This window comes from Motacilla alba, chromosome 2 (assembly GCF_015832195.1).
Source record: "Motacilla alba alba isolate MOTALB_02 chromosome 2, Motacilla_alba_V1.0_pri, whole genome shotgun sequence".
NCBI classification, from domain to species: Eukaryota; Metazoa; Chordata; class Aves; order Passeriformes; family Motacillidae; genus Motacilla; species Motacilla alba.
Window position 1 is genome coordinate 54,358,911 of NC_052017.1, and position 23,736 is coordinate 54,382,646.

The 23,736-nt window shown below is 38.9% G+C and overlaps 1 protein-coding gene across 3 annotated transcripts in view; it reads left to right on the plus strand.

Annotated features, from left to right (window-relative positions):
• The window catches only part of ITGA9 (integrin subunit alpha 9), a 237,722-nt gene that overhangs the window by 26,071 nt on the left and 187,915 nt on the right, over positions 1 to 23,736 (plus strand). For all 3 annotated transcript variants that reach the window (XM_038123406.1, XM_038123404.1, XM_038123395.1), the window contains exons 8-14: positions 2,512 to 2,580; positions 5,846 to 5,983; positions 8,633 to 8,738; positions 10,097 to 10,191; positions 13,109 to 13,199; positions 13,717 to 13,762; positions 17,179 to 17,333. In XM_038123406.1, coding sequence (XP_037979334.1) covers positions 2,512 to 2,580; positions 5,846 to 5,983; positions 8,633 to 8,738; positions 10,097 to 10,191; positions 13,109 to 13,199; positions 13,717 to 13,762; positions 17,179 to 17,333 — 700 coding nt within the window. The remainder of the gene's footprint in view (positions 1 to 2,511; positions 2,581 to 5,845; positions 5,984 to 8,632; positions 8,739 to 10,096; positions 10,192 to 13,108; positions 13,200 to 13,716; positions 13,763 to 17,178; positions 17,334 to 23,736) is intronic.

Sequence of the window (23,736 nt, forward strand, 5' to 3'; positions counted from 1 at the left end):
CAATGTGCGTTGGATGCAACAGTGCATGAAATGTAATACTGATGCAGTTCTAACGTGTATGAGAAGACAAGAATTTTTTGTCTGCAGGATAGTTTTGAGCATTGAGCAGGGGAGAGATGAGTTTGGTGTGAAGTTGTCAAATTTTCTCAATCTGTCGCTCCTGATGCATAGCATCCTTTGCCCTTCTTCCCTCTTTCCCACCTTTTCCTTACAATACCCATTTTCATGAGCCACAGGCAAGATCTCTTTCACATTGTTTTTGTTTAGGTATTACTCAAAAGTTTCCTAGAAATGAATATACTTGTAAAAGAGAATTTGTCTTCTGCTTCTTTTATTCACACATTTGACTATTTCAGTATTTACTTCAAGAGAATATCTCTAGTAGAATGAGATTAGGTGATTTGATGCCATTTTTAAACTTCATAATACTTTGATGTTTAGTGTATTAGAGTCTGGGTTTTTGCCAGCTATACTTACAAATCTTGGTGATAGTCTCTTAAGAAGGAAGGAAACAAAAAAGATTTTCCTATGGGCATATATAGGTTCAATGTTCCAAAGATGTAAACAAGTGAATGGCTAGATGGAAATGGCTAGTGAGTTAGGCAAGCCTGGTTTTCCTGTGCTGAGTTTCTATGTGCTGTTTGAGAAACTGGTTGAGGGTGAGCACTGTGGCCTCTTATACTCTTCTAAACCAAAGGTGGAAAAAGTGGGAGTGGGGAGAGGGAGAGAAGGAATGTAAAGGATCTGCTTTTGTCTCTCTTTCTTCAAAATGCAATCCTTTTGGGCCTTCCTGTCATCACTTGCTTGAGCAGAGATATCCTGCAGCCCCCTTTCATCTTCCTTCCTTTGGCTCTCATGCTCTTTAGTGACATGAGTTGTAGCTGAATCATAACAAGGAACGCTATCCTATTCAGGCAGATATTTTTTGATATTTTTTGCCCCACTGGGACAAGTGGGGAAAACGGGATAAAAGTAGAGGGTGAACTTGGTACTTAGACTTGATCTGGCATGACTAGGGTGTACAGGATATAGTAGCATCAAAGTTGCTACTGAGAAGACGTGCATGAGAAAGACGTAGTTTCCTTATCCCAGGTGTTCTGTTATGGCTGCTACAGTGCACCTTCCTTCCAAGATGCTTTTTCTGTGGAACAAATTTAATTTCTCTACAAGGAGGAGGGTGTGGAAACACACCTGCTAGCAAGAGATCCACAAGAAAGCAGCTGGCTCTGTAGTTTAAAGACTACTGCCCTAGTCTCTAAAGCTTACAATGTTCTCCCTTGGCATGGGATGCGGGTAGCAGGAATACATGGTAAAGTGTTGGTAAGAGATGCTGAATACAGAACATTACAAAGAGCAGTCCTGTTGTGCTTTCCAAATACTCTAATAAGCTGATCTTTTCCACTTCTCTGATAGAAGGTGATTAGCACTGTCACACCTTTTCACTTAAGTTAAAACCAAGATTCTTAATGAGACTGGGTCATTTCTCCAAAGTCACAGAGATTGTCATTATTTAAGACTGGGTTTGGAGTTGAGACACCTGTCAATGTGCTGTTGGTGCTAAACATGCCACTGCACTTCCCCATAAGCTAGGGAATCCTGTGTATATAGAGCAATTGTCCACAGTAAACCTGTGCTATGTTCTTGACTGAAAACAGCTTTGAACTCTGTCTCACCAGCTGTTAATAACTCACCACATTCCAGTTCTTGGCTCTTCCACATGGCCTTGGAAGTAAGAGTTCCTCTGTCCTTCAAACTGTGTGAGCACCTGCTAGGAGGTAGCCTGTCAAATGCCACAGAAATCTCAAAGACTGACTGAACCAGCCTTTCTGTTGAAGGGAATCCCTTTCTACAAGCCATATACTTCACATCTGAAATTTTGGTATAAGATGTGGTCTTGAACTTGAATCATCAATACTTTTATCCCTGAGGATTCCAGATTAAACAGTTTCTCCTGTGGAAATGAGCAATGAATAGGCGGTGTTTGAATAGTCTTCTGATTTAAAAATTGCTTCAGGCAGAAACAGTGGAAATGTCGTGGGTGGTCTGATTGGGATTTCTACTCTGACTGTTGCTAAAGCATCATGAAGTTTGCAATGCAGTATGTGCAGGCACATTTTTTTGATGAGGGAACACTAGATAAGGGAAGGGAGCAGGGTTATGTGTTCTCAGTCTTTTGCCCTACTTATTTCCAGACAGTCTCCTGATGCCACTTATTTGAGAGTTGTAAAGTTGCCTGGATAGGTGCTTTTAAGTGCACATACATGTGCACATAATAAGCAAATCAAAAAAAAGTAGGCAACAAGATAATATTCAAGTGTTTCTTATGACAAACCTGTGATTTTTCAGGACAGTGGAGAACTCTGTGTCATCTTTTAAAAGAAGAGTGACCAGTAAAGTGGTCATGAAGTTGGATCCTGGCAATAGTCATGATCATGATTTAGATATTATTTAGAAAGCACAAGTGCTTCACAGTTAGTATTGGTTAACTTTTTTTCTTTTTTCATCTTTCAGGTTTATATTTTCAGAACAGACAGACAATCTAGCTCTCTAATAAAGATTTTTCAGGCTTCAGGAAAAAAGGTGAGCATTTATATACATGTGTTTTAAATTAGGAGGGGGGTAGAGGGGGTCGGAAATAAAGGCGGAGTCATCTTGGAGCATCATTTTCATTCCACTCCTTCATAAGTCGTCCAGCAAACCCTCCCAGAAGAGCTAAACCCGTTTTACAGATCAGCTGTATGCCATTTCTTCCGTAGCAGTCATGACTGCAATATCTACTCAATGTCCATGTGACTGAAATGAAAGGTCTTGCTGGAAATTGTAATAGTGGTTCTCTTTAGTTTTATGTGACTGTAACAATACCTTTGAGATGTGGGGCATTGGGCACCAGGTGAGCCTAGATGCAGAGATTTCCTCTTAGGAGATGTTACTGGGAGATGTGGGTAACCTGGAGTTTAGTTTAATATGCAAAGCCCCAATCTATTTTCCTGTGTTGTGCTGTGACAAGGGGGATATTGCAGTTACACTGCTTTGTGGAGGAGCAGTTTCATTGCCTCATCAGATGATGATTTCCCCTTCCAACTCTAAATCAGTCTTGCATTCTGTTCTTGAGACTGCTGTCTTAAAGTTAAACTGCCTTCTCCCTCCATGAAATTTAGTAAATGCTAGTGAGATCTAGCTTCCCCAGTGTGGTGTTGTGTTTGAATGGGGAGCAGCTTGTGTTCTTCATTTGGGGCTTACTGGAGCTGTGTTGCAGGAGAAACAAAATGGACAGTATGTCTAGCTATAGGTAACAACAAAAAAATGTTTTATTTAGAAATAATTTAGTGATTAAATGATTCCTCTTATCTGGGGTCTCCTGTGTTCTTCTGGAAGGATAAGAAATAAATAAAAAAAAAAGGTTTCTGGAGGCTTTTGGCTCTGGGAAGACCTGCCACCCTCAGGAAGAGCTAAAGTGTTTGCCTGTATCCTCAGGTTGGAGCGTTACTATATCTTCTTATACTTTTCCCAGCCAGACACAGTTGCAGTATTTAAAAACTTGCATGGAATAGGGGATGTTAATTTACTGAATTTAATTAAATAAATTTAATGAAATAAACTACAAGCATGTGTGGGTGCATGATGTGACTTGTATTTTAGGGCCTCTCCAAAATTTTACTTTTTCTGCATTAGCAGAATTACAAACATCTTGAAAGGAGAAGAGCTCCCAGTTCATCCAGGGCATCTCCTGTGTTTGATTGCTTCCTGTTAATTTCTTTCCTTGTTGAGTTTTAAATGTCTTTAAGGATGTGCTCCTGACTATTCCTCAACTTAATAAACAGTGCAATGAGAAAGTGTCTAGGTCTTAGCCAAAACCTTTTTCTTTTCAATTTAATTGCTTTACTCTTATATGTAACTTAACTAATCAGGTATTTACATCATTCAAGTACTTCTAGGGTGCTTTTTCATTGGCATCTTCTCCTATAAATTCTCTAAAATCCAAATGAGAATTTTATTTTAAAAAGAAGGCTGTGCTAAATCACCTTTTTTTGTTTGGTTGTTGTTTTTTGTTTTATTTTGTGGTAGAAGCAAAACCAGACCTGCTCAGCAATGAACACTGCTTGGAAATGAGCTCTTATAAAATGCTGCATCCACCCCAGTGGTGTGAAAGTTCATTGCTCTGACATTCTTGGTAGGCAGATATGAACCGCAGGCCAGTTTCTTCCTTCTTTTTTTATTAATGGAGGCTGAACTAGGAAATCAAATGCAGACAAAAAAAAAAAAAAAAAAAAAAAAAGAAAATTCAGTACTTTGTTACAAATGTTAAGCTTGCAAACTTCAGGTTCTTACCTGAACTGTGAGCACTGTGAACTCACCCATGCTGCAGACATACCATGTTACAGTTAAGTAAATAATAGCTTTTTCCTGAAAACTGCCTGTATATATAATAAAATGCTTTTCATAACTTCTTTTCCTTACCCATGAGAAATCTACCCGTGAGAAATTTCTTTTAAAACCTTTGTGGATTAAAAAAATAAACAAAAAATCCACAAGGGAACTTAAGCTACAAAATAACTGGAATGAAATGATATTTGAGGTCTGACTTTAAACCCACAGAAGCACAAAAATCTGCATTAACAAACTGAAATGCTATTCTTCAATCACCATTGCATTATTTAGCAACTGTTAAATCTTACAGACTGCATAGAATAGAGTTGCTGCTGCCCATCTTCTAGCATGTCCAATAGTTCGGGTTCATGAATGCTAACTTTCAGGCACGGAGGTCAAGCATCTGCTATGAGGAATGCAAAAGCATTCAAGAACATAAATAATTATTCCTTTAACCTCAGATTTTTCTACTTTGTAGAAAACAGCACTCAATTTCGAATACGAAGTGGCATCTTCCCCAGTTTCCTGCTGAAGCAGCTTTTAATTTTGAGACTATAGTTTGTAGTTGGTTTCAAAGAGTATGCCTTATGTTACCATAGCAGAAGTGAATTAAATAAGGGTGAAATATCATTCTTGCTTTTGGTTTCCTTCTTGTGTTTAAATGTGTTTTAAAATTTGTAATGTGGGTTTTGACTTGGAGATAGTTGTCAATGTTCACCCATATAAAAAATATCATGACGTGAAATCAATTTATTTCTTTATTTTAAGCAACTAAGTTTATCATGCAATAATAAGTGGAAATTGAAAGTGGTTTACTTTTGTTCTGTATCAACTGAAAAGCTTTTATTTAGAGTCTTTGTTTCTGTTTCAACTTACCTGCCTATACATGAGAGGAAAGGCAGTGATTATGACCCACAACCAGTAGGCCCTTTGACACTGATTTATACAAATAAATACAAATAGAATAGGGAAGGATAGTCTATGATCAAGAGGTAGTCTTAGATACCTGTTTTCATGGCCTCTTGCCTGTTCTTTTTTTCTTTCATTATTTCTTTAAGGTATCCCCAGATCATCTGTGGTGCCCAACTTCAAGGAACTTTGGCACTGGGCATGAGTAATTACTGTCCAGGTCTGGTTTGGGAAACTCATTTTACCCCTTCTTAGTTTTAAGCATTTGACAAGCAAAAGCTAGTCTAAGAAAGCTCTTTAAGTGTCTCACTTAAGTATGTTGCAATGTATAACTTCTGTTCTGTTGATAAAACATCCAGGCTTGATGCACTGTTATAGTAAAGTGTATTTATTTCTGCCAGAATTATTCCTAAAGCTTTCTCTATAGGAGTGCTTGGGAGTGATAAAGCAGCAAGTTATCATGTGAAATTAAAGTAATAACTAAGTCAAACAAAAACCACACCTATATGATTTCCTGCTGTGTGTGGGCAGATACTGAATGCTTTGTTGTGACTCAACTTGGTTACAGATGGGCTCTTACTTTGGCTCCTCCTTATGTGCAGTTGACCTGAATTCTGATGGTTTGTCAGACCTGCTGGTTGGAGCACCTTTGTTTTCTGAGATCAGAGATGAGGGTCAAGTCACAGTCTATATCAACAGAGGAAATGTGAGTATGTACAGGAGGTGATTTGGTAAGGGATGAGGGTGTGGGTCACTGGCAAGGTAGTGCTTATGTCCTTCCAGCACTGCATGGTGAAACTCAATGTTTCAAACAAGTGGGGCTCTGGATGTCTCTAGCAAAGGATGAAGTCACAGGAAGACTCATCTGGTATTGTAGTTTGCCAGATGCCAGCCCGAGTTCATCGTAGTCCTGTAAATCTTTCAAGGAGATCTGAGAAAATATCTGCTTGTATATTGAAACTTGGTGGTATTTGTGGCTTTATGTAGATTTGATGCCAAAACCAAGTAAGAGTCAGCAGCTTTGACTGAGTTTCCTTTGTGTTTTGAGTGGTCACTAAAACCTGAAACACAAGTTGGAACACAAATATCTGAGGATTGAGGAAGAGGAGAGAAAGCAGAGGTTGAATTCATGTTACTTTCACATTATGCCCCATATAGAGGTTTTAGAGAGGTTCTTAGCAGCTGTTATTATTGGATTTCACATGACCTAACAACAGTCTTGGAAAAATCTGAACTTCATTGCATTGGCCAACCGAGGCCGTTCTTATGTTTTATTTATAGGAAAACAGTGGTTGTTTACATACTATGAAATATTTAATATTCAGGTCCTAAAGCTGTTGTCTTAAAGGAAGAGTTGTTACGGACTAAAATTAAATTGGTTTATATTTAGTGAACTTTGAGTTTATTTATGCTAGACTTCAAATTCACTAGAAGTCCTAGCATTTAGGAGACTTGAGAAGTGTTTTTGCTGTAATTTTTTTTTTTTATTACTGCTCCTTTAATTGAGCTTTACTTTTTCATCTTTATCCATAGGAAGTTCCATCTTTTATGTTGCAGTGTTGCTGTTGGGTTCTACTGATAGGGTCCAGAATGCCAAACAGATAGCCAACATTTCCTGCTCACAGTGAGAGTATACAGGAGTTAATGTTTATCTTCTATAAAATAGTCAAGAAGCTAGTATGAGTTGCTTATACTCCTGCACCAGGAGTGTTAGAATTACTTGCACAAGCAATGGTTTGTAGGATTGTGGGCTTTATTTTGAGCAGTGGACATTTTAAACTTTGTTTTGATGCCTTTTCCTTGGTCCTAAAAATTAAGAGCCAGACACAGTTAAGGGATAAAGGATTTTTACCTCGGTATTTAGTAAGGATCCTTATGGTGCCCCACTTTGCCAGGGTGGAACGTGCCAAATGCACACAACTGATAAATCATGCAGAATTTTATAGACCTTACAAACTACCACATCTAACAAAGATGCCCCAATGAGAGGCTTGAATGAATAGCGTGATATCTCCCCATCTTGAAGAATTCCTCCCTGGATGGGCCTAATCTTAATTTACAGGATGTATTTTAAAGAGGACCTTAGTTTCTCAAGATAGCATAGGGTTTTCTGGCTTCCAGCTGTGACGTCTCTAGAGTGTTTGGTCTTCTGGCCTAACAGAATACCAGGACTATGCTGAGTTATCAGACGTAAGGAATTACAATAGTGCATGCTAAGAGCACTGAGGATAAATAAAAGATATAAAAAAGGTATATTAGAAAAGGACAAAAAATCATAATGGCATCACTTTCATTCTTAAGCAAGCACCATTGCTTAAAAGGTTGTTGCAGAGAATCAGAGAAAACTATATAATAAAACAAGTGCACATAATGATGCTACATTTAAAATGATTATATTTTGCCCTTTCCTGTGACAGCTGCAAAGAATTGAGTCACAAATACAGGCCTGCCTGTCTTCTATCTGTTGTGTTTCAATTTCATTATGTGGGATTTTCTTAAAGTCAGCAACTCCTTGCAGCTGAGTAAAAGATTTTAGTACATGTTCCAGAGAGTAGCTTATTCTCATTCACAAAAGAAGCAAAACCAAAACAACCCTGAGGTGAGTACAGACTTAGACTGTGTACCTAAATTTTTTTTTCTTGTGGAAATGTTCATTTCCCCTGAAGAGAAGATGGTAAGAAAATAAAACCTATATATCTGACCGGAATGTGGGTGGGCAGGAAATACTAGCGCCATATAAGGCTTCTCACAGCATAGTAGTTCAAAGCTACTTAACTTTCAACTTTTCTCAGTCTCTTTATTTCATTAAATATATTTCCTAATTCTTAATTAAGAAGGCTTTTGCAGGACTTTGCTTTAATCCTTCTGTCCTATACTTAAAATGTTTTCAAGTCCAATTATTAAATGTTCTTTGCTTAGGGAAAAGTACTCAGCTTGCTGGAGTTCAGCTTAATAAACATGGACTGGGGATTTTGGTTGTTGGATGTAATCTGTGAATAGAGCAAACTCTGGGCTGTTACGTTTTAGTCATCTGTAAACTTTCATGATTCACCAGTCCCTGTGACTGCATTTAATTACCCCTTTGGGTTACTATTTAGTTAATTTATTATTTTGGTTAAGTCATGCACTCCTTTGTCTTTCCTTTCCCCTTTAAAACTAAAATCCGGAAGGTTTAAAATGCAAGTAAATTCAATTTCTAGAGCCCAGGTAATCTGACTGCAAAGAGAACAAGAGACAGGCTGCATCTTTGCCCCAGGTCATTCCCACATCACATGGGCAGCTTCCATGGGGAAGGCTTGCCTCATGCAGGGTTTGCACCATTTCCCTGACCTTTTCTTTATTTCTTGCTTGCTAGGGAGTGCTGGAAGAGCAGCTCACCCTGGTCGGTGACAGTGCCTATAATGCACACTTTGGGGAGAGCATGGCTGCCCTTGGCGATATTGATGATGATGGCTACCCAGGTCAGTGCAATTTCCTCCATGGTCGTTTCTCCATAAGTGTGAGCAACACTGGTGGCACTGTCAGTCTTGCATGACATACCTTGCTTATCCAGACCTGACTAGCACCTCGGTTCAACCTAAAGATAAATCTGCTTGTGTAGAATCTGTGTGCTAAAGTGTTTTGTAGCTGACTGTCCTTGCTGTTGGTTTAGTTTGTGTCTGTGCAGGTCACATTAACATTGCTTTGCTTTTCTTGCTGTTATATTTTCTTCTTCACTGTATGGCTTGTAAAAGGTTGTAGATACCCTCACCCTGAACAAAACAGAAACCTATGTCTGACTTCTTTCTTCTTGACCATTTCCCTATGTTTCCAAGCCTTTCTGGTTTTGTTGACATAACCTCATTTCTTGTCAAGAAGTATAATTCAGAAGTAGCTTCTCACTCCTGATAACACATAGTCTATTAATTTCTCTCTTTTACTTGTTCTCCCTCTGCCCCATTCTCAGGATATTCAGTGTGAGACCCCATGCTGTGAGAGCAGTAGGTGAGAACAAAATGTCGGTGTTCCTTTTCTGCCCTGGTTTCTGGAAGTGCAGATTAAGGACTTCTAAACAAAGGCCAACTTAGTGTGTGCTTGGATTTATATCTTCCAGGCCACTCAGGACACAGTATCCCATTCAGCCTAACCCAGCCTTGTTGCAGGTTGCCCTCACAAATTGTGAACATGCTTTTCCTCTGCATCTGGACATGTGCTTGTGTGTACTTGCTGTGAAAAGTTTAATTTTAGCAGATAGCATAGTCACTAGATCCAAGTAGGAGAGGAGAATGGGAAATGGGATCATGCTCTCTGTAGGAGTTTGCAGTTAAGTTGGATCAATTGTAATTTGAAAAGTCACTTTCAGTAGATGTTTTTAATTCTTACCTATCCATTTAGTATCCCCAGCCTCTTTGTGTAGCCTTGGATTTTCAACTAACCTTAATGTACTGCTACAGTAAATATTTTGCCAGTCTTGTCTTGGTTCACAAAGCTGATTTTCTCATGGGTTGAAGATTTGGTTATGAAAGGATTCTAAATTCACTTTTTTGATATGGTTGCTGGTTGATAAATACATTTTTGTAAAAGAACATGTGTCTAATTAGGCACAACATCTGATTATGTGAAACATACATATGTGTAGAAATTCATATGCGTTTGTGTATTTTTGAAGTTCATCTTAACATGAGCTCTTAATTAAATCAAATACGTTCTTCTACCGAGGTTCAAATAAGCTGCTGATCACCTTTTCATGGGGAGCTGTTTTCCTATGGATAGCTGTATCCTAAAATTAGGGAAAAGTTCGATTAACGGAATGGATTGTGAAATCTGCACTGTTTTACAGATGTTGCCATTGGAGCACCTAAGGAAGATAACTACATAGGAGCAGTGTACATTTACCATGGGGATGCCAATGGTATTATACCTCAGTACTCTATGGTATGTGACGCTATTGTTTATGATCCCTATCTGAAAGTCACTTTCCCAGGACCTGCAGAAATAAACAATACTTAAGTGTCCCTTAATAGGTAACCTTGTCACAGCTCTATATCCCTTGCTTAGTCATTGTTTGAAGATAGCTTCTCCCAAAGTTTGTCTGTATCTGTGCTGAAAGGTAAAATTATGTTAGTCAGGATGTATTTTTTACTGTCTTTCATTACAGTTGTCAACTATATCTTCTTGAAGCAAGCAGAGTCTTAAAAGTTGAGTGTTATGTTTTAGGGATAATACTAATGAAGAGGAGAAATGAAAACCCTGCAAAGGGTTTGAGCATGCAAATTATGGAGAGGCCCGTGGGAAGTTGGGAGGTTGCACTTCCTTCCTGTAGAAGACTTTGTGAGAATGAAGAGTTACTAACTGTTCTTTTGTGCCTCTTTATCCACTTAATTTGCCTTCTTGCATTCTGACAATATGTCGGAAGGCCATTCTTAGGTGCCACCCCCCTTACCCACTTATGATGAAGTATAACCTTGTTTGGGATATGCTATGATGTCTTGGGCAGAGACAGCAGAGTGCAATTTAGATGCTGTACCCAGGCAGCAGAGAAGATAAATTATGCTTGTGCTGCCCAACATATGTCTTATAGTCTCTCTCTAGCGCATTTCATTGTTTCGAAAGCCTGACTCTTCCCTTTCTCTGTGTGTTTGAAGTTCTGGTTGTTTTGTTTTGTTGCTGGGTGGGATCCTTCATAGTTAATCAGTTTACACAGAATTAAAGAGTTTAGTGGTTTATTGGCAACTCTTTCAATAGACTATGAAAGTTTAGTCCTTCCTTTACCATGAATGTGGCATGCACTGCTTTTGAGAAAAAAGGAATTTAAGTGACTCTTCAGTGCATTTTAGAAATATTCATAATGTATGGCATGTGGAGGATTCTGCCTGCTTTTTGCCAAGAACCACTGGTTGGGAGGTTCTTCTCTGAAAACCCCAGAGCATTCCAGCTCTTGCTGAAAAGGATTCAGATTGTTTTGTTTTGTGAAGTTTAGTTTTTTGGTTTGGTTTGATTTTTTTAGTTTGTTTTTTTTTGGGTTTTTTTTTTTTTTTGGTCATTCTTGGGAAAATTTTACATTTTTTAAGGACAGATCAGCAGGGTGGGAAGGCATCCTGTTTGTGATCTCTCCTTCCCTATTTGAGCAAGGCCAGCAGATACAGCACATGTCTCTCTATTTGGTCAGTGGGAAAACATCCAGCTCAAGAGTGTGGCAGGGTACGTGGTTATTGACTCTTGATAAACTGTTCCCATCATTTCCTATGTCCTGTGGCAGCCAAGGGGGCACCGCTTGCAGGCATTGTCTCTCTGCCATTTCCCAGTGTCTGGTGCAGGGCACTGGTTCAAGTCCTGTGTGCAACCAAACTGTGTAACAATTTCATCTCTTTACCTGTCTGCCCTGGATTTTAACCTGGAGGTAGAAGACATTTTGTATCTTTTTACTATATTCCTGATCCATCTTACTGCTGTGGAGTTCCTCTTTGAAATAAGCTGTGAGAGGTGGAGGGGGGGTGTCCAGCAGGGTATATATTTTCACCCTTTTCATTTTGTTAGCACTTCCTCATCCCTCCTCCTGCTTTCATCATTTGAAGTGCTGGTAAGTGTCATTCTCTAACATCCCTTCAGCAGCTTCATTGGCAGCTATTAGCAGAAGCAGCTGAATTGGCTTTGTATCCTGCTGTTTTCATTTATGATACTCAAAAGCAGTGTTATTCTTCTGTCTTGTAGGCTGAAAGAACCCTCAGATGTCTTTTAGGTGTTTGCAGGTGGGATTTACCACCCTAACTAGTATTCCCAAAAATGCAATGTGAGTGTAATGTGGGGATGAAGTTACTTCCAGTTGTCTTAAGCTTACCTGCCCACAAGTAGAAAAGAAGATCTGTATTCAGAGGAGCACTGTTTTCCCTGTAAACTTACTGTCAGGATATATTTTTTGCCTTCAACTAGTTTTCTTTTTTCTATAAATTTCCTGCCTGATCTTTTGTCCAATATTGCATTCTTTTATGGGAGGGCCAGGGAAAGTTGGTCACATGACACAAACAGTGAAGCACCTCCAGCAGACTTAAAATTACTTCATGGTTTCCTCTGTCTGTAACTTCTGCAGTCAGAAGTTGATTTGAGTTCTGTTCTTGCATTGGTGGCTCAGCAGAATGAATGAATGCTGGCTGATTGCCTTCTTAGAAAAAGAGATTTTGATATGTTAATTTGCTTCAGACATTTGCATTTACAATACAAATAATTTAGAGAAAGTTTTGTGTTAGTAATTAAAAGAAGAAAGAAACTATGTTAGAAGTCAGTCTTTGTGTGGGGGAGGCAAAAATGAAATACAACGTCCAAACTGGCAGAAAATACTCTGTAATAACCAGAATTTCCAAATGGCATGAGAATTAACCACTTTGAGTATGCTGGCAGACTTGGTGAAAAGAAATGGTTGTGCATGGTTTTCTGTTTTAACTAATCATTAATATTGTTAAGATGCTTCTTAAAACTTTTATTCACAGAAATTAGGTAATAAAAAAAATCTCTTGGGTACAGTTATATTGTTTCTTCATGCAGAAATCTGTTTGATGTGTTCCTTATTTTGCTTAGGTCTGCATGAGTATTGTAATGCAGGTGTGGGTTTTTAGTTCAAGTCAGCACTGGTCTCCTACTAGCCAGGAGCAGAAGGGCAGTTGACAGCCTTCCTGTTAGGGCTATGTGGGTGCAGTGCAAGACAGCAGATGCGTAGCACTTCCAGCCCACAGAAGAGAGACCTATTGGCCATGGAAATCATGCTTAAATGTTTTGGGATTTTTTGTTTTGGTAAGGGTTTTTTGTAGAGGATTTTTTGTGTTAATGACTAATTTCGTTTGTGTGTTTTCTACTGCAGAAGCTGTCTGGACAAACAATAAACCCAAAGCTGCGTATGTTTGGCCAGTCCATATCAGGGGGAGTTGATATGGATAGCAATGGTTACCCAGGTGTGTCAATTACTCTGGCAGTGAGAGCATCAGGAAAATACATCAGCAGGCTGAGAAAACAGCAGAGCTGGGTGTTTTCAGGCTCCTAGTTCCTGCCATTGCAGGTGGTCAGTGAAACTGAGCTGCTTTTTCCATTTCCCTTCTGCCGCTCAAAACTCCGGATAAAAATTTCAGTGATTGCCTAATTAAATTATTTGGACCATTACAATGATTCAGTATCTGACCAAGGTTTTAAATTACTGGGAAGCTGCTCTGTCAGGATGACAATCTTAAAATAACCCAAAAAGTAGACAATAATATAATAGTAGTAATAAAAATCAAACAACGAAGCTGAAGTGAACATCACAGAACTAATCCTTTAGTTACAAGACTTAAGCCATAGTGATATTTGAAGGGACAAACTGGCTAAGTTAGAAAATGCTATTTTTAGATTCATGCTCTGTGATTTAGAAACAGATTTGAGAGAACTGAATTTTAAGCCTCCTTTGTAACTGCTTCAATGTTACAAACATTTCAGATATGACTGTTGGAGCCTTCCTGTCAGACAATGTGGTACTTCTGAGGTGAGATATCTTTTTCATTCACTGTTGTCTTCTTCTGTTTACTGTTTATATCTTATGTGATCTAAATCCAGCTTCCTCCCTAGTTTATTGTGGCCAGAAGAAGCCAGCTGGATTACTTTTTAAGCAAAACCTTTGACATGAATCATGTCAAAGAATGCAGTCTAATTTAAATTGAATAGTGGGGGATGATAATACCAGGACAATACCTGGTCTATGAAGAAAAAGAGTTAGAGCCAAAAGGTGATATGTTACATCTCAGTGCCTTTTTAGAAAGGTTGTTCCTGACGTGTGACAAGGCTTTTTTATTATTCTGATGTTACCTAAAGTAAATCAATGGTGATTAAAGGGAATGCCTTTGGAGCAAAAAATAAGCTGCGTAGGATGCCAGGATGTAGTTTTGCAGATACAGATAGATAGATAGATATAGAGTTTTGCATATATATAATTTTATAATGGGATGCAGAATGAAATAAGAGTGTTTAGGGAAATGAAATATGAATACGTTTTCAGTGCACACAGGAGCTAGCTGCTGTTTCAAGTTTGTGAGTTAATTGTAATTGCTTGTTCTGTCTTACAGAGGTGGGACAGCTTGGTTCACCAAATTATGCAGGTGGAGAGTTAGATTGCAAGTGATCTGGGTAACAGAAGGCAAAGCTGGATTTTTGTCAGTAGCTCCTTTGTTACACTTGTTAGTATTAAATAAAAAAATCCTTTCAATACTTAGATATCTTTAGGAACTCCTCCATCTTAATGGAAGATACAGGGATGGGGCGACCCAGGTAAGACAAATGCTGGAGCTACAGAACAGATGTGCCAACCTTCTTCCTGTACAAGGCAGGAGAAACTTGGCTCTGTTTCCATTTGAATCGGTTACACTGAAGAAAAAGAAAAAGGAGAGGGAGGGAAGAAATACTCTTGATGATCAGCATGGCAGGTGGTCAAGGCTTTTGAAGAGTTTTCTGTTTCTTCATCATCTATACAGAGAATGCGAATAAACTGCTTCTGTGAAAAGGTGTGCCATGCCCCGCATGGGAATTCAGTCTCACATCTCTGAAGCTGCTAGAAAGAAAACTGCATTTTTCACCTACATTGATGTTACTTGCAGAGAGGGGAAGACAACTGAAAGGCTTACTGTGATTAAAACCACATACATCACAACAGCATGATGACCTCTGTTCCTGCATTCAGTTATGCTTGTGCATTTCAGGGGAAATTATTGCATTACTGACTAACTTTGTGAGCAGCTTGATTAATTGCTGTTACTGCCAATTTACAGTGTGTCCCTCTTGCTGTTAGGATGAAGAGATAAGCTTTTTCTCCCCCATGTATCCCCTCACCCTTCCTGCTTTTGTGAAATTCTTTAACCAAAACCAACAAATGTTTTGCCAAGTGATATTTAATGCCTTTGGTGGAAGCCTTTCTTGACTTGGGGCAGACCCATTCTGTTGATCATGTGTGTGTATTGCTCTTTGACAGATGCATTGGGTTGTTTTTTCCCCAGTGAATAACCAAGTGACATAGCATTAAGGAAAAATTACACAGTGCACGATAGCTGGAGAAGTACTTTTTTGAAGGAGAAATATTTTTCTAGATCATTTATAGCATTTACTCTTTTATGTCTCCTTAAGCATTCAGAAAGAGTGGGTTTTTTTGAAGGTGTGACATGATCATAGGATGCTGACTTTTTTTCCTTCCTTCCCCCTACCATATGTATTTATAAGGCTAGGATTTCTTTTTATCCTCCATTTTAAAATGTGAACTTGCACTGTTACTTCAGGCTGTGGTAAAACAGTCTGAGCAGCTGTATCGCAGATTGACGTGGATCTTGTTCCAGTTCATATAAATTAGGTGTAACCACAATCCCTGCTCTCTTCTCCCTCTCCCCTACCTCTAAATTTAAAGTGGCTTGTGGAGTGAGAGTCCTGAGGTGGTTTACAAGATCCGGCCTTGCATGGCTGCTGGAACTACCTTAGAACTGAATCTACTGGTTGCTGTACATTTTTTTATTACTGTAGTTGATTTTGGAAGAACATGTTCATCTTGAACACATACAGAATTGAAAACAGGAAGAATAACACCCATAATTTTTGGGCTGAAGTCCTGCACTGGAGGTGGCTCAGGAGTGCCTGAGTTTCTGGGTTGCTTTTCCCAGTCAAGCTGCTGGGGCTTCTGTGCTGTGTGAAGAAGGAGACTGTTGAGGAATACATTCAGTGCAGGTAGCTTAGTTTGTAGACTGCAGATTGAGCTCTGGGTGGTGGGAGCCCAAAGCAAGGGGACACTCAGGGACACTGAGACATAGCAGGAGCTGAGGACTCAGGAGGCAGAGCAGAGACTTTAGTGTGCTTGAACTGTGAGGCTATAAAAGCCCACAGGTCCTTTGTTTGGGGTTCCTCCCTGGAGGCACCACCTCCAGCTGTTTCTGTGTTACTGCACTGCAAATAAAAGACTTTATTAAACTATGGGAAACCTGGTCTGACTGTGTGGGTGTGGTGTGTGTAGGGAGTCAATGCGGGCACCTGTCAGCTCACTGGAGCCACACACTGTAATGAGCTTTGGTCCTAGCAGTTAAAATCTGGTGGTGGGAGTGTGACTGCCTGAGTACCTTCTGGATGGTCAGACAAAGAAGTTTCCTTAGTAAGACAGCTGTGCATTAAGGCAGTCAACTTGCTCTGTGATTCTGGCTGAGGTCTCCCTCAGCCAGGAGTACTGGTAGCAATAACCTGGTGCTGGAGTTGCAAGAGTAGAAAGCTTTTGTTCACAGTGCACTGGATAATTCCTGAAACAGTTTAGCAGTGTAATAAGAGTATTCAATCCTTATCATTTGCCAGGAGGGAATTAGCCAGACTTTCCCTCCAGAAAACATGGATGTGGTGTCTGTTGTCCCTCTTATGCTGTCAGAAAAATTATGTATGAATCCATCTCCTGTGGAGGACCACTATGCTCTCTCCTTGACTTTGAGGTCACAAATTTGACTATAGACCATTCTGTGGAAACCCACAGTCTCTCCCTACCTGTCCCTGTTCATCCAAGATGGTTAGCATCCAGTCTCATTTGCATGAACTTGTTGTTCTTGTTTGCTGTTCTGGTAACTTTGTTATCCTCTTCAGTCATCAGTAAGGGTTATGCAACGTTTGCTGGAGATGATTATTTTTACTACACGTTATCAGTTTCCTCAGCTGCCTGCCTGCAGTCTGTATCTGAGCACTAAACTTCAAGCTGACATTACCACTTCCATTTAAATGCTAGTAGCCCTTACCAGCTAGATAAAATGCTAGTTTATTTTACAGTTGAAATGTACTCTCTTATTTTTCCTGTCTGCTTGAAATTGGGCAGTTTACCAAATCTGTTGTTTTTTCCTTTCATGGAGAATTTCCATCTGAATGGTCACTCAATTCTACTTCTCTGTTGATCTCCAGATCCAGGCCTGTCATTACCGTGGATATTGCCATTTTCCTGCCCGTATCTATCAATATCACAGCTCCTCAGTGCCATGATGGTTTGCAGCCGGTGAACTGCCTCAATGTCACAGCATGCTTTCGTTTCAGTGGCAAGCATGTTCCTGGAGAAATAGGTAAGGTACCTGTGCCAGCCCTAGACAAGAACACAGTAACAGGTTGACCCAGAGTCAAGGTCTCTCTTTGTAGTTAGTAACAGAGCTTTTGTGTGAAGTAAGTAGTTTCAAGATTAGCATGGGCTGTACAATCCCAGAAAGCTGGAGGCTTGAGAACTTTCTTGGACGTGTTTTCACCTTCTGATGAGACTGACATAATACTGAGGCAGATTCTTCCTGAGTGAAGTGAGGAAAATGTCTCCTTGGGCTTACTGCAAGGATAGAGAACACAGCCTTCTGAGTTCATATTGCCTGTCTACCTCTTTGATAATACGTACCTGTATCCATATCCTCTGTCAGTGTTATTAGAAAACAGATATGATTTGCTCTGGATTAGTGTTGAAAGTCTGCAAGGAGCTCTTGAAACAGACATGAGAAAATCCTTTTTTTGTGCATCAGTTTACCTGTTTGTAAATTGATTATAAATAGGCTAGTATTTTACTGATTGCAAGAATATCTTCCAGATTAAGTGAAACACTTAGATTATCTCAGGTGAATGGAATTGTGTAACATGTAATTGCCCTAGCCTTTACGTCTTGGCTCTATTGAAATACTACTTATGTCTTTTATATCTCAATGCTTACAAATCTTAGGTGTTCTATGAAGTGGTATTGGACAGATACAGCATTTCTAAATATTTAAGGCTTGGGTTTATTATTTTCATGGTGTTTCACCTTTGTCATGCTTTTAGAATGGCAGAGGACTTGTACTGTACTGTTCAGCAAAGATGCCTCAGCCTCACAGCATGCTGAGTCTTGACAGTGAGGAGCTGGGGGAAGTACTGCCTCCTCCTGCTCTGTGCCCTTACCTTTTTGAGCAGCTAGTTGAGAAAGGTGAGGTGTATCTGTGTATCCTCACCTGAGCCTGCTGCAGTATTCTGTTTTTAATTAAGTCAGAAAAGGAAAAGGCTTCTTGCTACTTTTTGCGTTCACTTGAAGTGAGAACTGCAAGCAGCTTGTCACTGTCACCTGAACAGCTCAAAACAATGGAGTTACTATATTTAAGATTCCTCTGTATTCTAACATATTGGTGCAACTCAGACTTCTATTTCAGTTTTTGCTTCCTCTAAATGCTGACTTTTTCGTTCCCTTTAGATGATGACTCTAAGTAGAAAAATACGTGCTTTGATAAAAGTATTTTTTTTTACTATCCACTACTCTGTCATTAAGGAAATACGTTTCTGAGGATTCCTGAGGTGTTACTTCCTCTCTGAAAAATTACAAATAGGTTTTCTGAATATCTAGGTGTTCTTACATTCCTGAGGTATTATTTAAAATGTTTCCTTTGCTTTAATTTTGTATCTTTGGAGCTGTGGCTAAGAAGTAAACTACCTTTTTTCTAATCTAAATATCAGTCTCCCTTGTTTACAAAAGACCTGTCTTCCTGTTCATCATGTGTTGTAAGAGCTGGCTGAATTTGCCTGTGTTGTCCTACAAAACTGCACTGCCCATGATTTACTGGGTGAAAGCACATGTGCATCTTTTTCCATGACTAACATCCATCGTATTACAAGGAACTTTTTTTATTATTAAGTAGGTTATTATAAACTTCAACCATTGCTCTTTCATACAATGCTTCTAACAAAGTGATTTTTCTTGAAAATGTTACAGCCAGAGCTATCTGACTGTATAAAACCCATTCAGGATATGATTTGGATAAAATATCTCAAATAATCTTCCAGTTAGTATTCTAGCAGTCAGGGCATTTTAATTGTGTTGTGGTTGAAGAATATTAATTTATAAAAGATGGAACAATTAATGGAAATATTGTTGTGGTTCCTTTCCTGCATGGTTAAATGTATGGGAAAAAAACCCTAGACTATCCCTGTTAATGCACTGGTATGCAGTTCAGACTTTGAAAGGCTTACAGAGGTGTTATAATACTATGTCAGAATTCTGTGGCTGAAAGTGTTGGGATTGTCTCACCGTCAGATGTCTGGGTGCATTTTGTTAAATCAGACTGTGAGAATGTCATCTAGAGTGACGCTGCGCTATGGCTTGTCAGCATGGATTCTCAAGATTACTGCTTACTGGTGTAAACTTGAGCATTTCTCCTGCTTTTGGGCAGCTGAAATTTGCCATCTACTACATAGTGTTCAGAAAATCAAGCTAAACATGCATGCAGTGTTCTCCTGTGGCAAATGTGTGTCTTCAATACGTATTTGAATGTGTGGTTATTTTGTTAGCAAGAATGGGAAGAAAAGTCATCTTCATCTGCCTCACACTTGCATGTAAACATTACCTACCTTTTTCTTTTTCTTTTAGTGGTAGTTGCAATACTTAAATACAGCTATCTGAGGATCTGTGTTTATGGATACTGCTTGACACTGCAAATGACAGTACAATTCCCATTAAGTTGTTTCTTGCAGACTATAGTTTTCAGAAGTATGAATTTATCGCTGAAATATTTTTGTCTGAGCAAAGAGCCATGACCATGTGAAATGTGCTCTACACTTTGTGCCACTCTGTCTGACCCTTCACTCTGCATCAGTGCTTGTTGGAGAGCTGAATATCTAGTTGTATAACTCCTGACAGAGACAGCCTCCAGTATGTGGACATATGAGAAGTGTACAGCATTTTAAGTTTTCACTCTGTCATCTCCAAATCTCACTTAGACTGTTCCTCCCTCACTTGAAGGGTCATTGCTCCATCTCCTCTGGGGTCTCTGTATTGCCAGAAAAGCCAGAGATTAGAGGAAGACCTTTCCTATCTTGGATGAAAAGGTTTCAGCCTGTTCAGACTGTTTAATTCTGTGTGACCAAGACAAGAAGGAGGCTGCTGGCATCTCTGTGCATCAAGTGCTGCTTCTGCATTCATCCGTGAAGGAAAATGAAAGTAAACTTATGTAGTAAAATTGCTGAAATCTGGTTATTAAAGTTATTAGAAATGCCTCTGCCCAAATTAACGTGCAAACAAGACCACATGCCAAAGTCAATAGTATGGACTTTATTTGTTAGTAAATATGAGAGAGAGGGAAGGAAAGAAAGAAATGGAAGATAGGTGGGGGGAACAGAAAGAGAGTGACAGAGACAGAATAAAGAAAACACCACCATCTGTGGGTCCCACTATGTTCCATTGATATTCTGCAGCTGTTTTTCTCAGTGGTGACGGTCCCCCCGAAAAGCATCTTTATGGAGGGGTGGGCTTTGATGGCTCCTTTTTACAGTTCTGCTATAATGAGCAAAATTTTATATCAATAGGCATGAACTGTTTCAATCTCTAACATCCACCTCTTGACTCAAACATATAATAAATGTCTCTTTCCTTGCGATCTTCTTTAGTTTATGAGTTGTCCATGGAGGTGATAATAGGAGTAAAGATAGAAACAACAGAAGCAATAACATGAGTAAATATACAATTATCATCAACCCAATAATCATTAGTCAATGCTCCCACTCTGTGAAGCCCAGGAGTCAGTGTTTTTTAATGGGTAGTGGTATGAGTGATATCACAATATTGTATCTCTTAGGTGTTGGTTCAATATGTTTTGAAATTAGTTATAGAATTATACAGTGGGTCTTCATTTTCAAATTCTATAGAAGAGTAGCCTCAACATATATATGTATTTAATGTGTGTCAATCAGGCAAGTTTCGAGAGGATTCCCGGCTCTTATAGTTTAATTGATTAACTTCACATCCTGGAATTAAAGTAGATGAATTTTTTTAGGATGTGTGTTTTTTTCATGACTGCATTCACGTGTAGTTGGAAGAATATTATATATACTGTTCTTCGTCCACTGGATAATTCTATATATTATGAAAACCAGTTTTTATAATACAAAATTACTACACAAAACATATTCATGCAAAATGTTCTCATGCAAACATATTTTTACATCAGGGCAATGCTCTGTTTTCCAGAAGATAGTTCTAATTAATTTTGACACAGAATAGAAACTGTGGATTTATTATTGGTGGGATTAGAAATGAAATTTATTCGCTTTCAAACTGAGTTGTATTATCCCAATTAGCTTTTTTCTTTTGAATTTCAGTGAGTAAATTGCCCTCATCACATTCTGCACCCAAAACTGAGAAGCATGTGTATTGCAGAATGTGCTATAGTCACTACACTGATTAGCCTAAATAAAAGAAGTGAGGCAAAGTTAAAATACCCTCTTTGGACAAATGGCAGGAAATATACATTGGCTTGAGAGCTTGTAGAAGGCTTTTTTGTATTTTGTTCACATCCTTTTTGCAGTCCACTGCTATCCCTCCAGGTTTAGGAAGTGGGATTCAATAATTTCTTAAGTGACATTTTTTTGTGTTTTGTTAATATTTTTTTACTTCTCTACTTAGTAAATCAGAAAAATTTAGCCAAATCATAGTAATTTTCAAGCCCTCTGAGGCATAACTGGGGCGGTTACTACATATTTGTATGATTTCAAATATGTATAAATTTTTATACCAACTCTCAGGATAAAATTGGTTGAGACAAATTATACATTCATAAGACCTTTTGCCACACCATTTTTCAGCAAAAAGAAAAAGAGATAGACAAAAATCAAACTTATGTAGAATACTTCAACTGATATTTGATCTCCCACTTGCAATAAATACAAAGTACAAACATTAACAAACTGAAAATGCAAACAATTATGGTGACACTTTAAATTTCATTGATTTTCATGCAGCTCCATTTCATGTGTTGGTACGTTCCTATAAAAAGAAACTGAACGTGCTGTTTGCAGTTTCTCTCCTCCCAAACTGTTTTCCTTATTTTCAGTGTGGGATTGTTTGACTTTCCTAGTAATAAAGAAAATAAATAAACTTCCCTGGCAAAATATGCCAAAATAAAACAAGTTGCTGATTGCATTGACTTTTTTAGGTGAAGTTTTAGATTTTATTCTTTGAAGTGCTTGTTGCACCACTTCTGTTGTTTCCCACAGTTCTTCAGTGAGGTCTGATTTCATGTTCAGTGGAGGGGGTGAGACTGCTTTAATTGCAATCTGTGAATTAGGGAGTGGTTTTGGCATTTGAGTTGCTTTTTTTTTTTTTCAGGGTTTTAGTAGGCTTCTGCTTTTCGCCTGGGAGCAGTCAGCCTTATCAGTTAGCTCTTTTTATTCCATTTTTCCTTTTGGACATGATCGAATTTGCTGGCAAGCAATGCCACTGCCTAAAGTCTTTTTTAATAATGCATCACCTTTTTAGTAACCAATTGCTCCGTATCCCAATTTTTTTTTTCTCACTACGTCCACCCCAGGGCAAGAGTGGTGACCAACAGATCAACTAAGAAAAGACAACAAAACTTTTTCCCCTAAAGTTTTCCTACCACCCCCACAGAGGAAGCTGTTTGATAAATGCCTAAGCCTGCAAAGGGACAAAACCATCCTCCCAAGGCAGTAGCTGCAGGACTGGCCTCAGGATTAAAACCTTCCTGCTTCTAGTTCTCCACAACAAACCACAGACTTATGCGGGGGGGCATTCTACACAAGATAGGAGCTGCAGAATTGGCTTCAAGGACTGGAACCTGCCAATTCTGGATTTTCGCAACAAAACACACAAAAAGTACAGGGGCATTAGTCCCCACCAAACAGGAGCTTTCGGCTCTGCACAAAACACCACATAGACAAGCCAGTTTACCATAATTTCCACAATTGCCTCAGAGAAAGATGTGTTCATATTTCTAAGCCATCAGAAGAAACCAGTCTCCACGACCTCTCACAGGAGGTTGGTCCAAGTGATAAGAATTCCTGTGGATGGAATCCTAACAATCCTCACAGCTCCTTAAAAAAAATAGTGTTTAGATTTCTAAGATTTACTACAGAAGGAAGTGTATGAAATAATTTTGTGAGAGGAGACAATACTATTGTGAAAGACACTTTGGGTCAGAGAACATTAATCCTGCTGACTACGCCAACTAAATGTCAAGATCCAGTTATTAAAGTTATTAGAAATGCTTCTGCCCAAATTTAGGTGCAAACAAGACCATATGTCAAAGTCAATAGTATGGATTTTATTTGATAGTAAATATGAGAGAGAGAGGGAAGGAAGGGAAGAAAGAAATGGAAAATAGGTGGGGGGAACAGAAAGAGACAGAGTAAAGAAAATATCACCATCTGTGGATCACAATTGTGAGAAATGATATTCGCTTTCAAAAATTTAAAAAGGTTTATTAAAACCTTATTAAAAACACAACAGGAGACTGAATAGAGAAAATGCTTCAGTGCTGGGAGCAAAGGAGCCCTTCAGCTGCTGTCCTGCTCCTGAATCATCACAAATCTTTCAATCTCACGCGTCCCTCCAGCCACGGGGTCCTTGTCACAGGCTCCCTGCTTTCCTCTCCCATGAGTCCCACCATTTAGTTCTGACCATCCATTTGCCTGAAGCTTCAACAGACCAAGACAGGTCCTGTGTAATACTCGTCT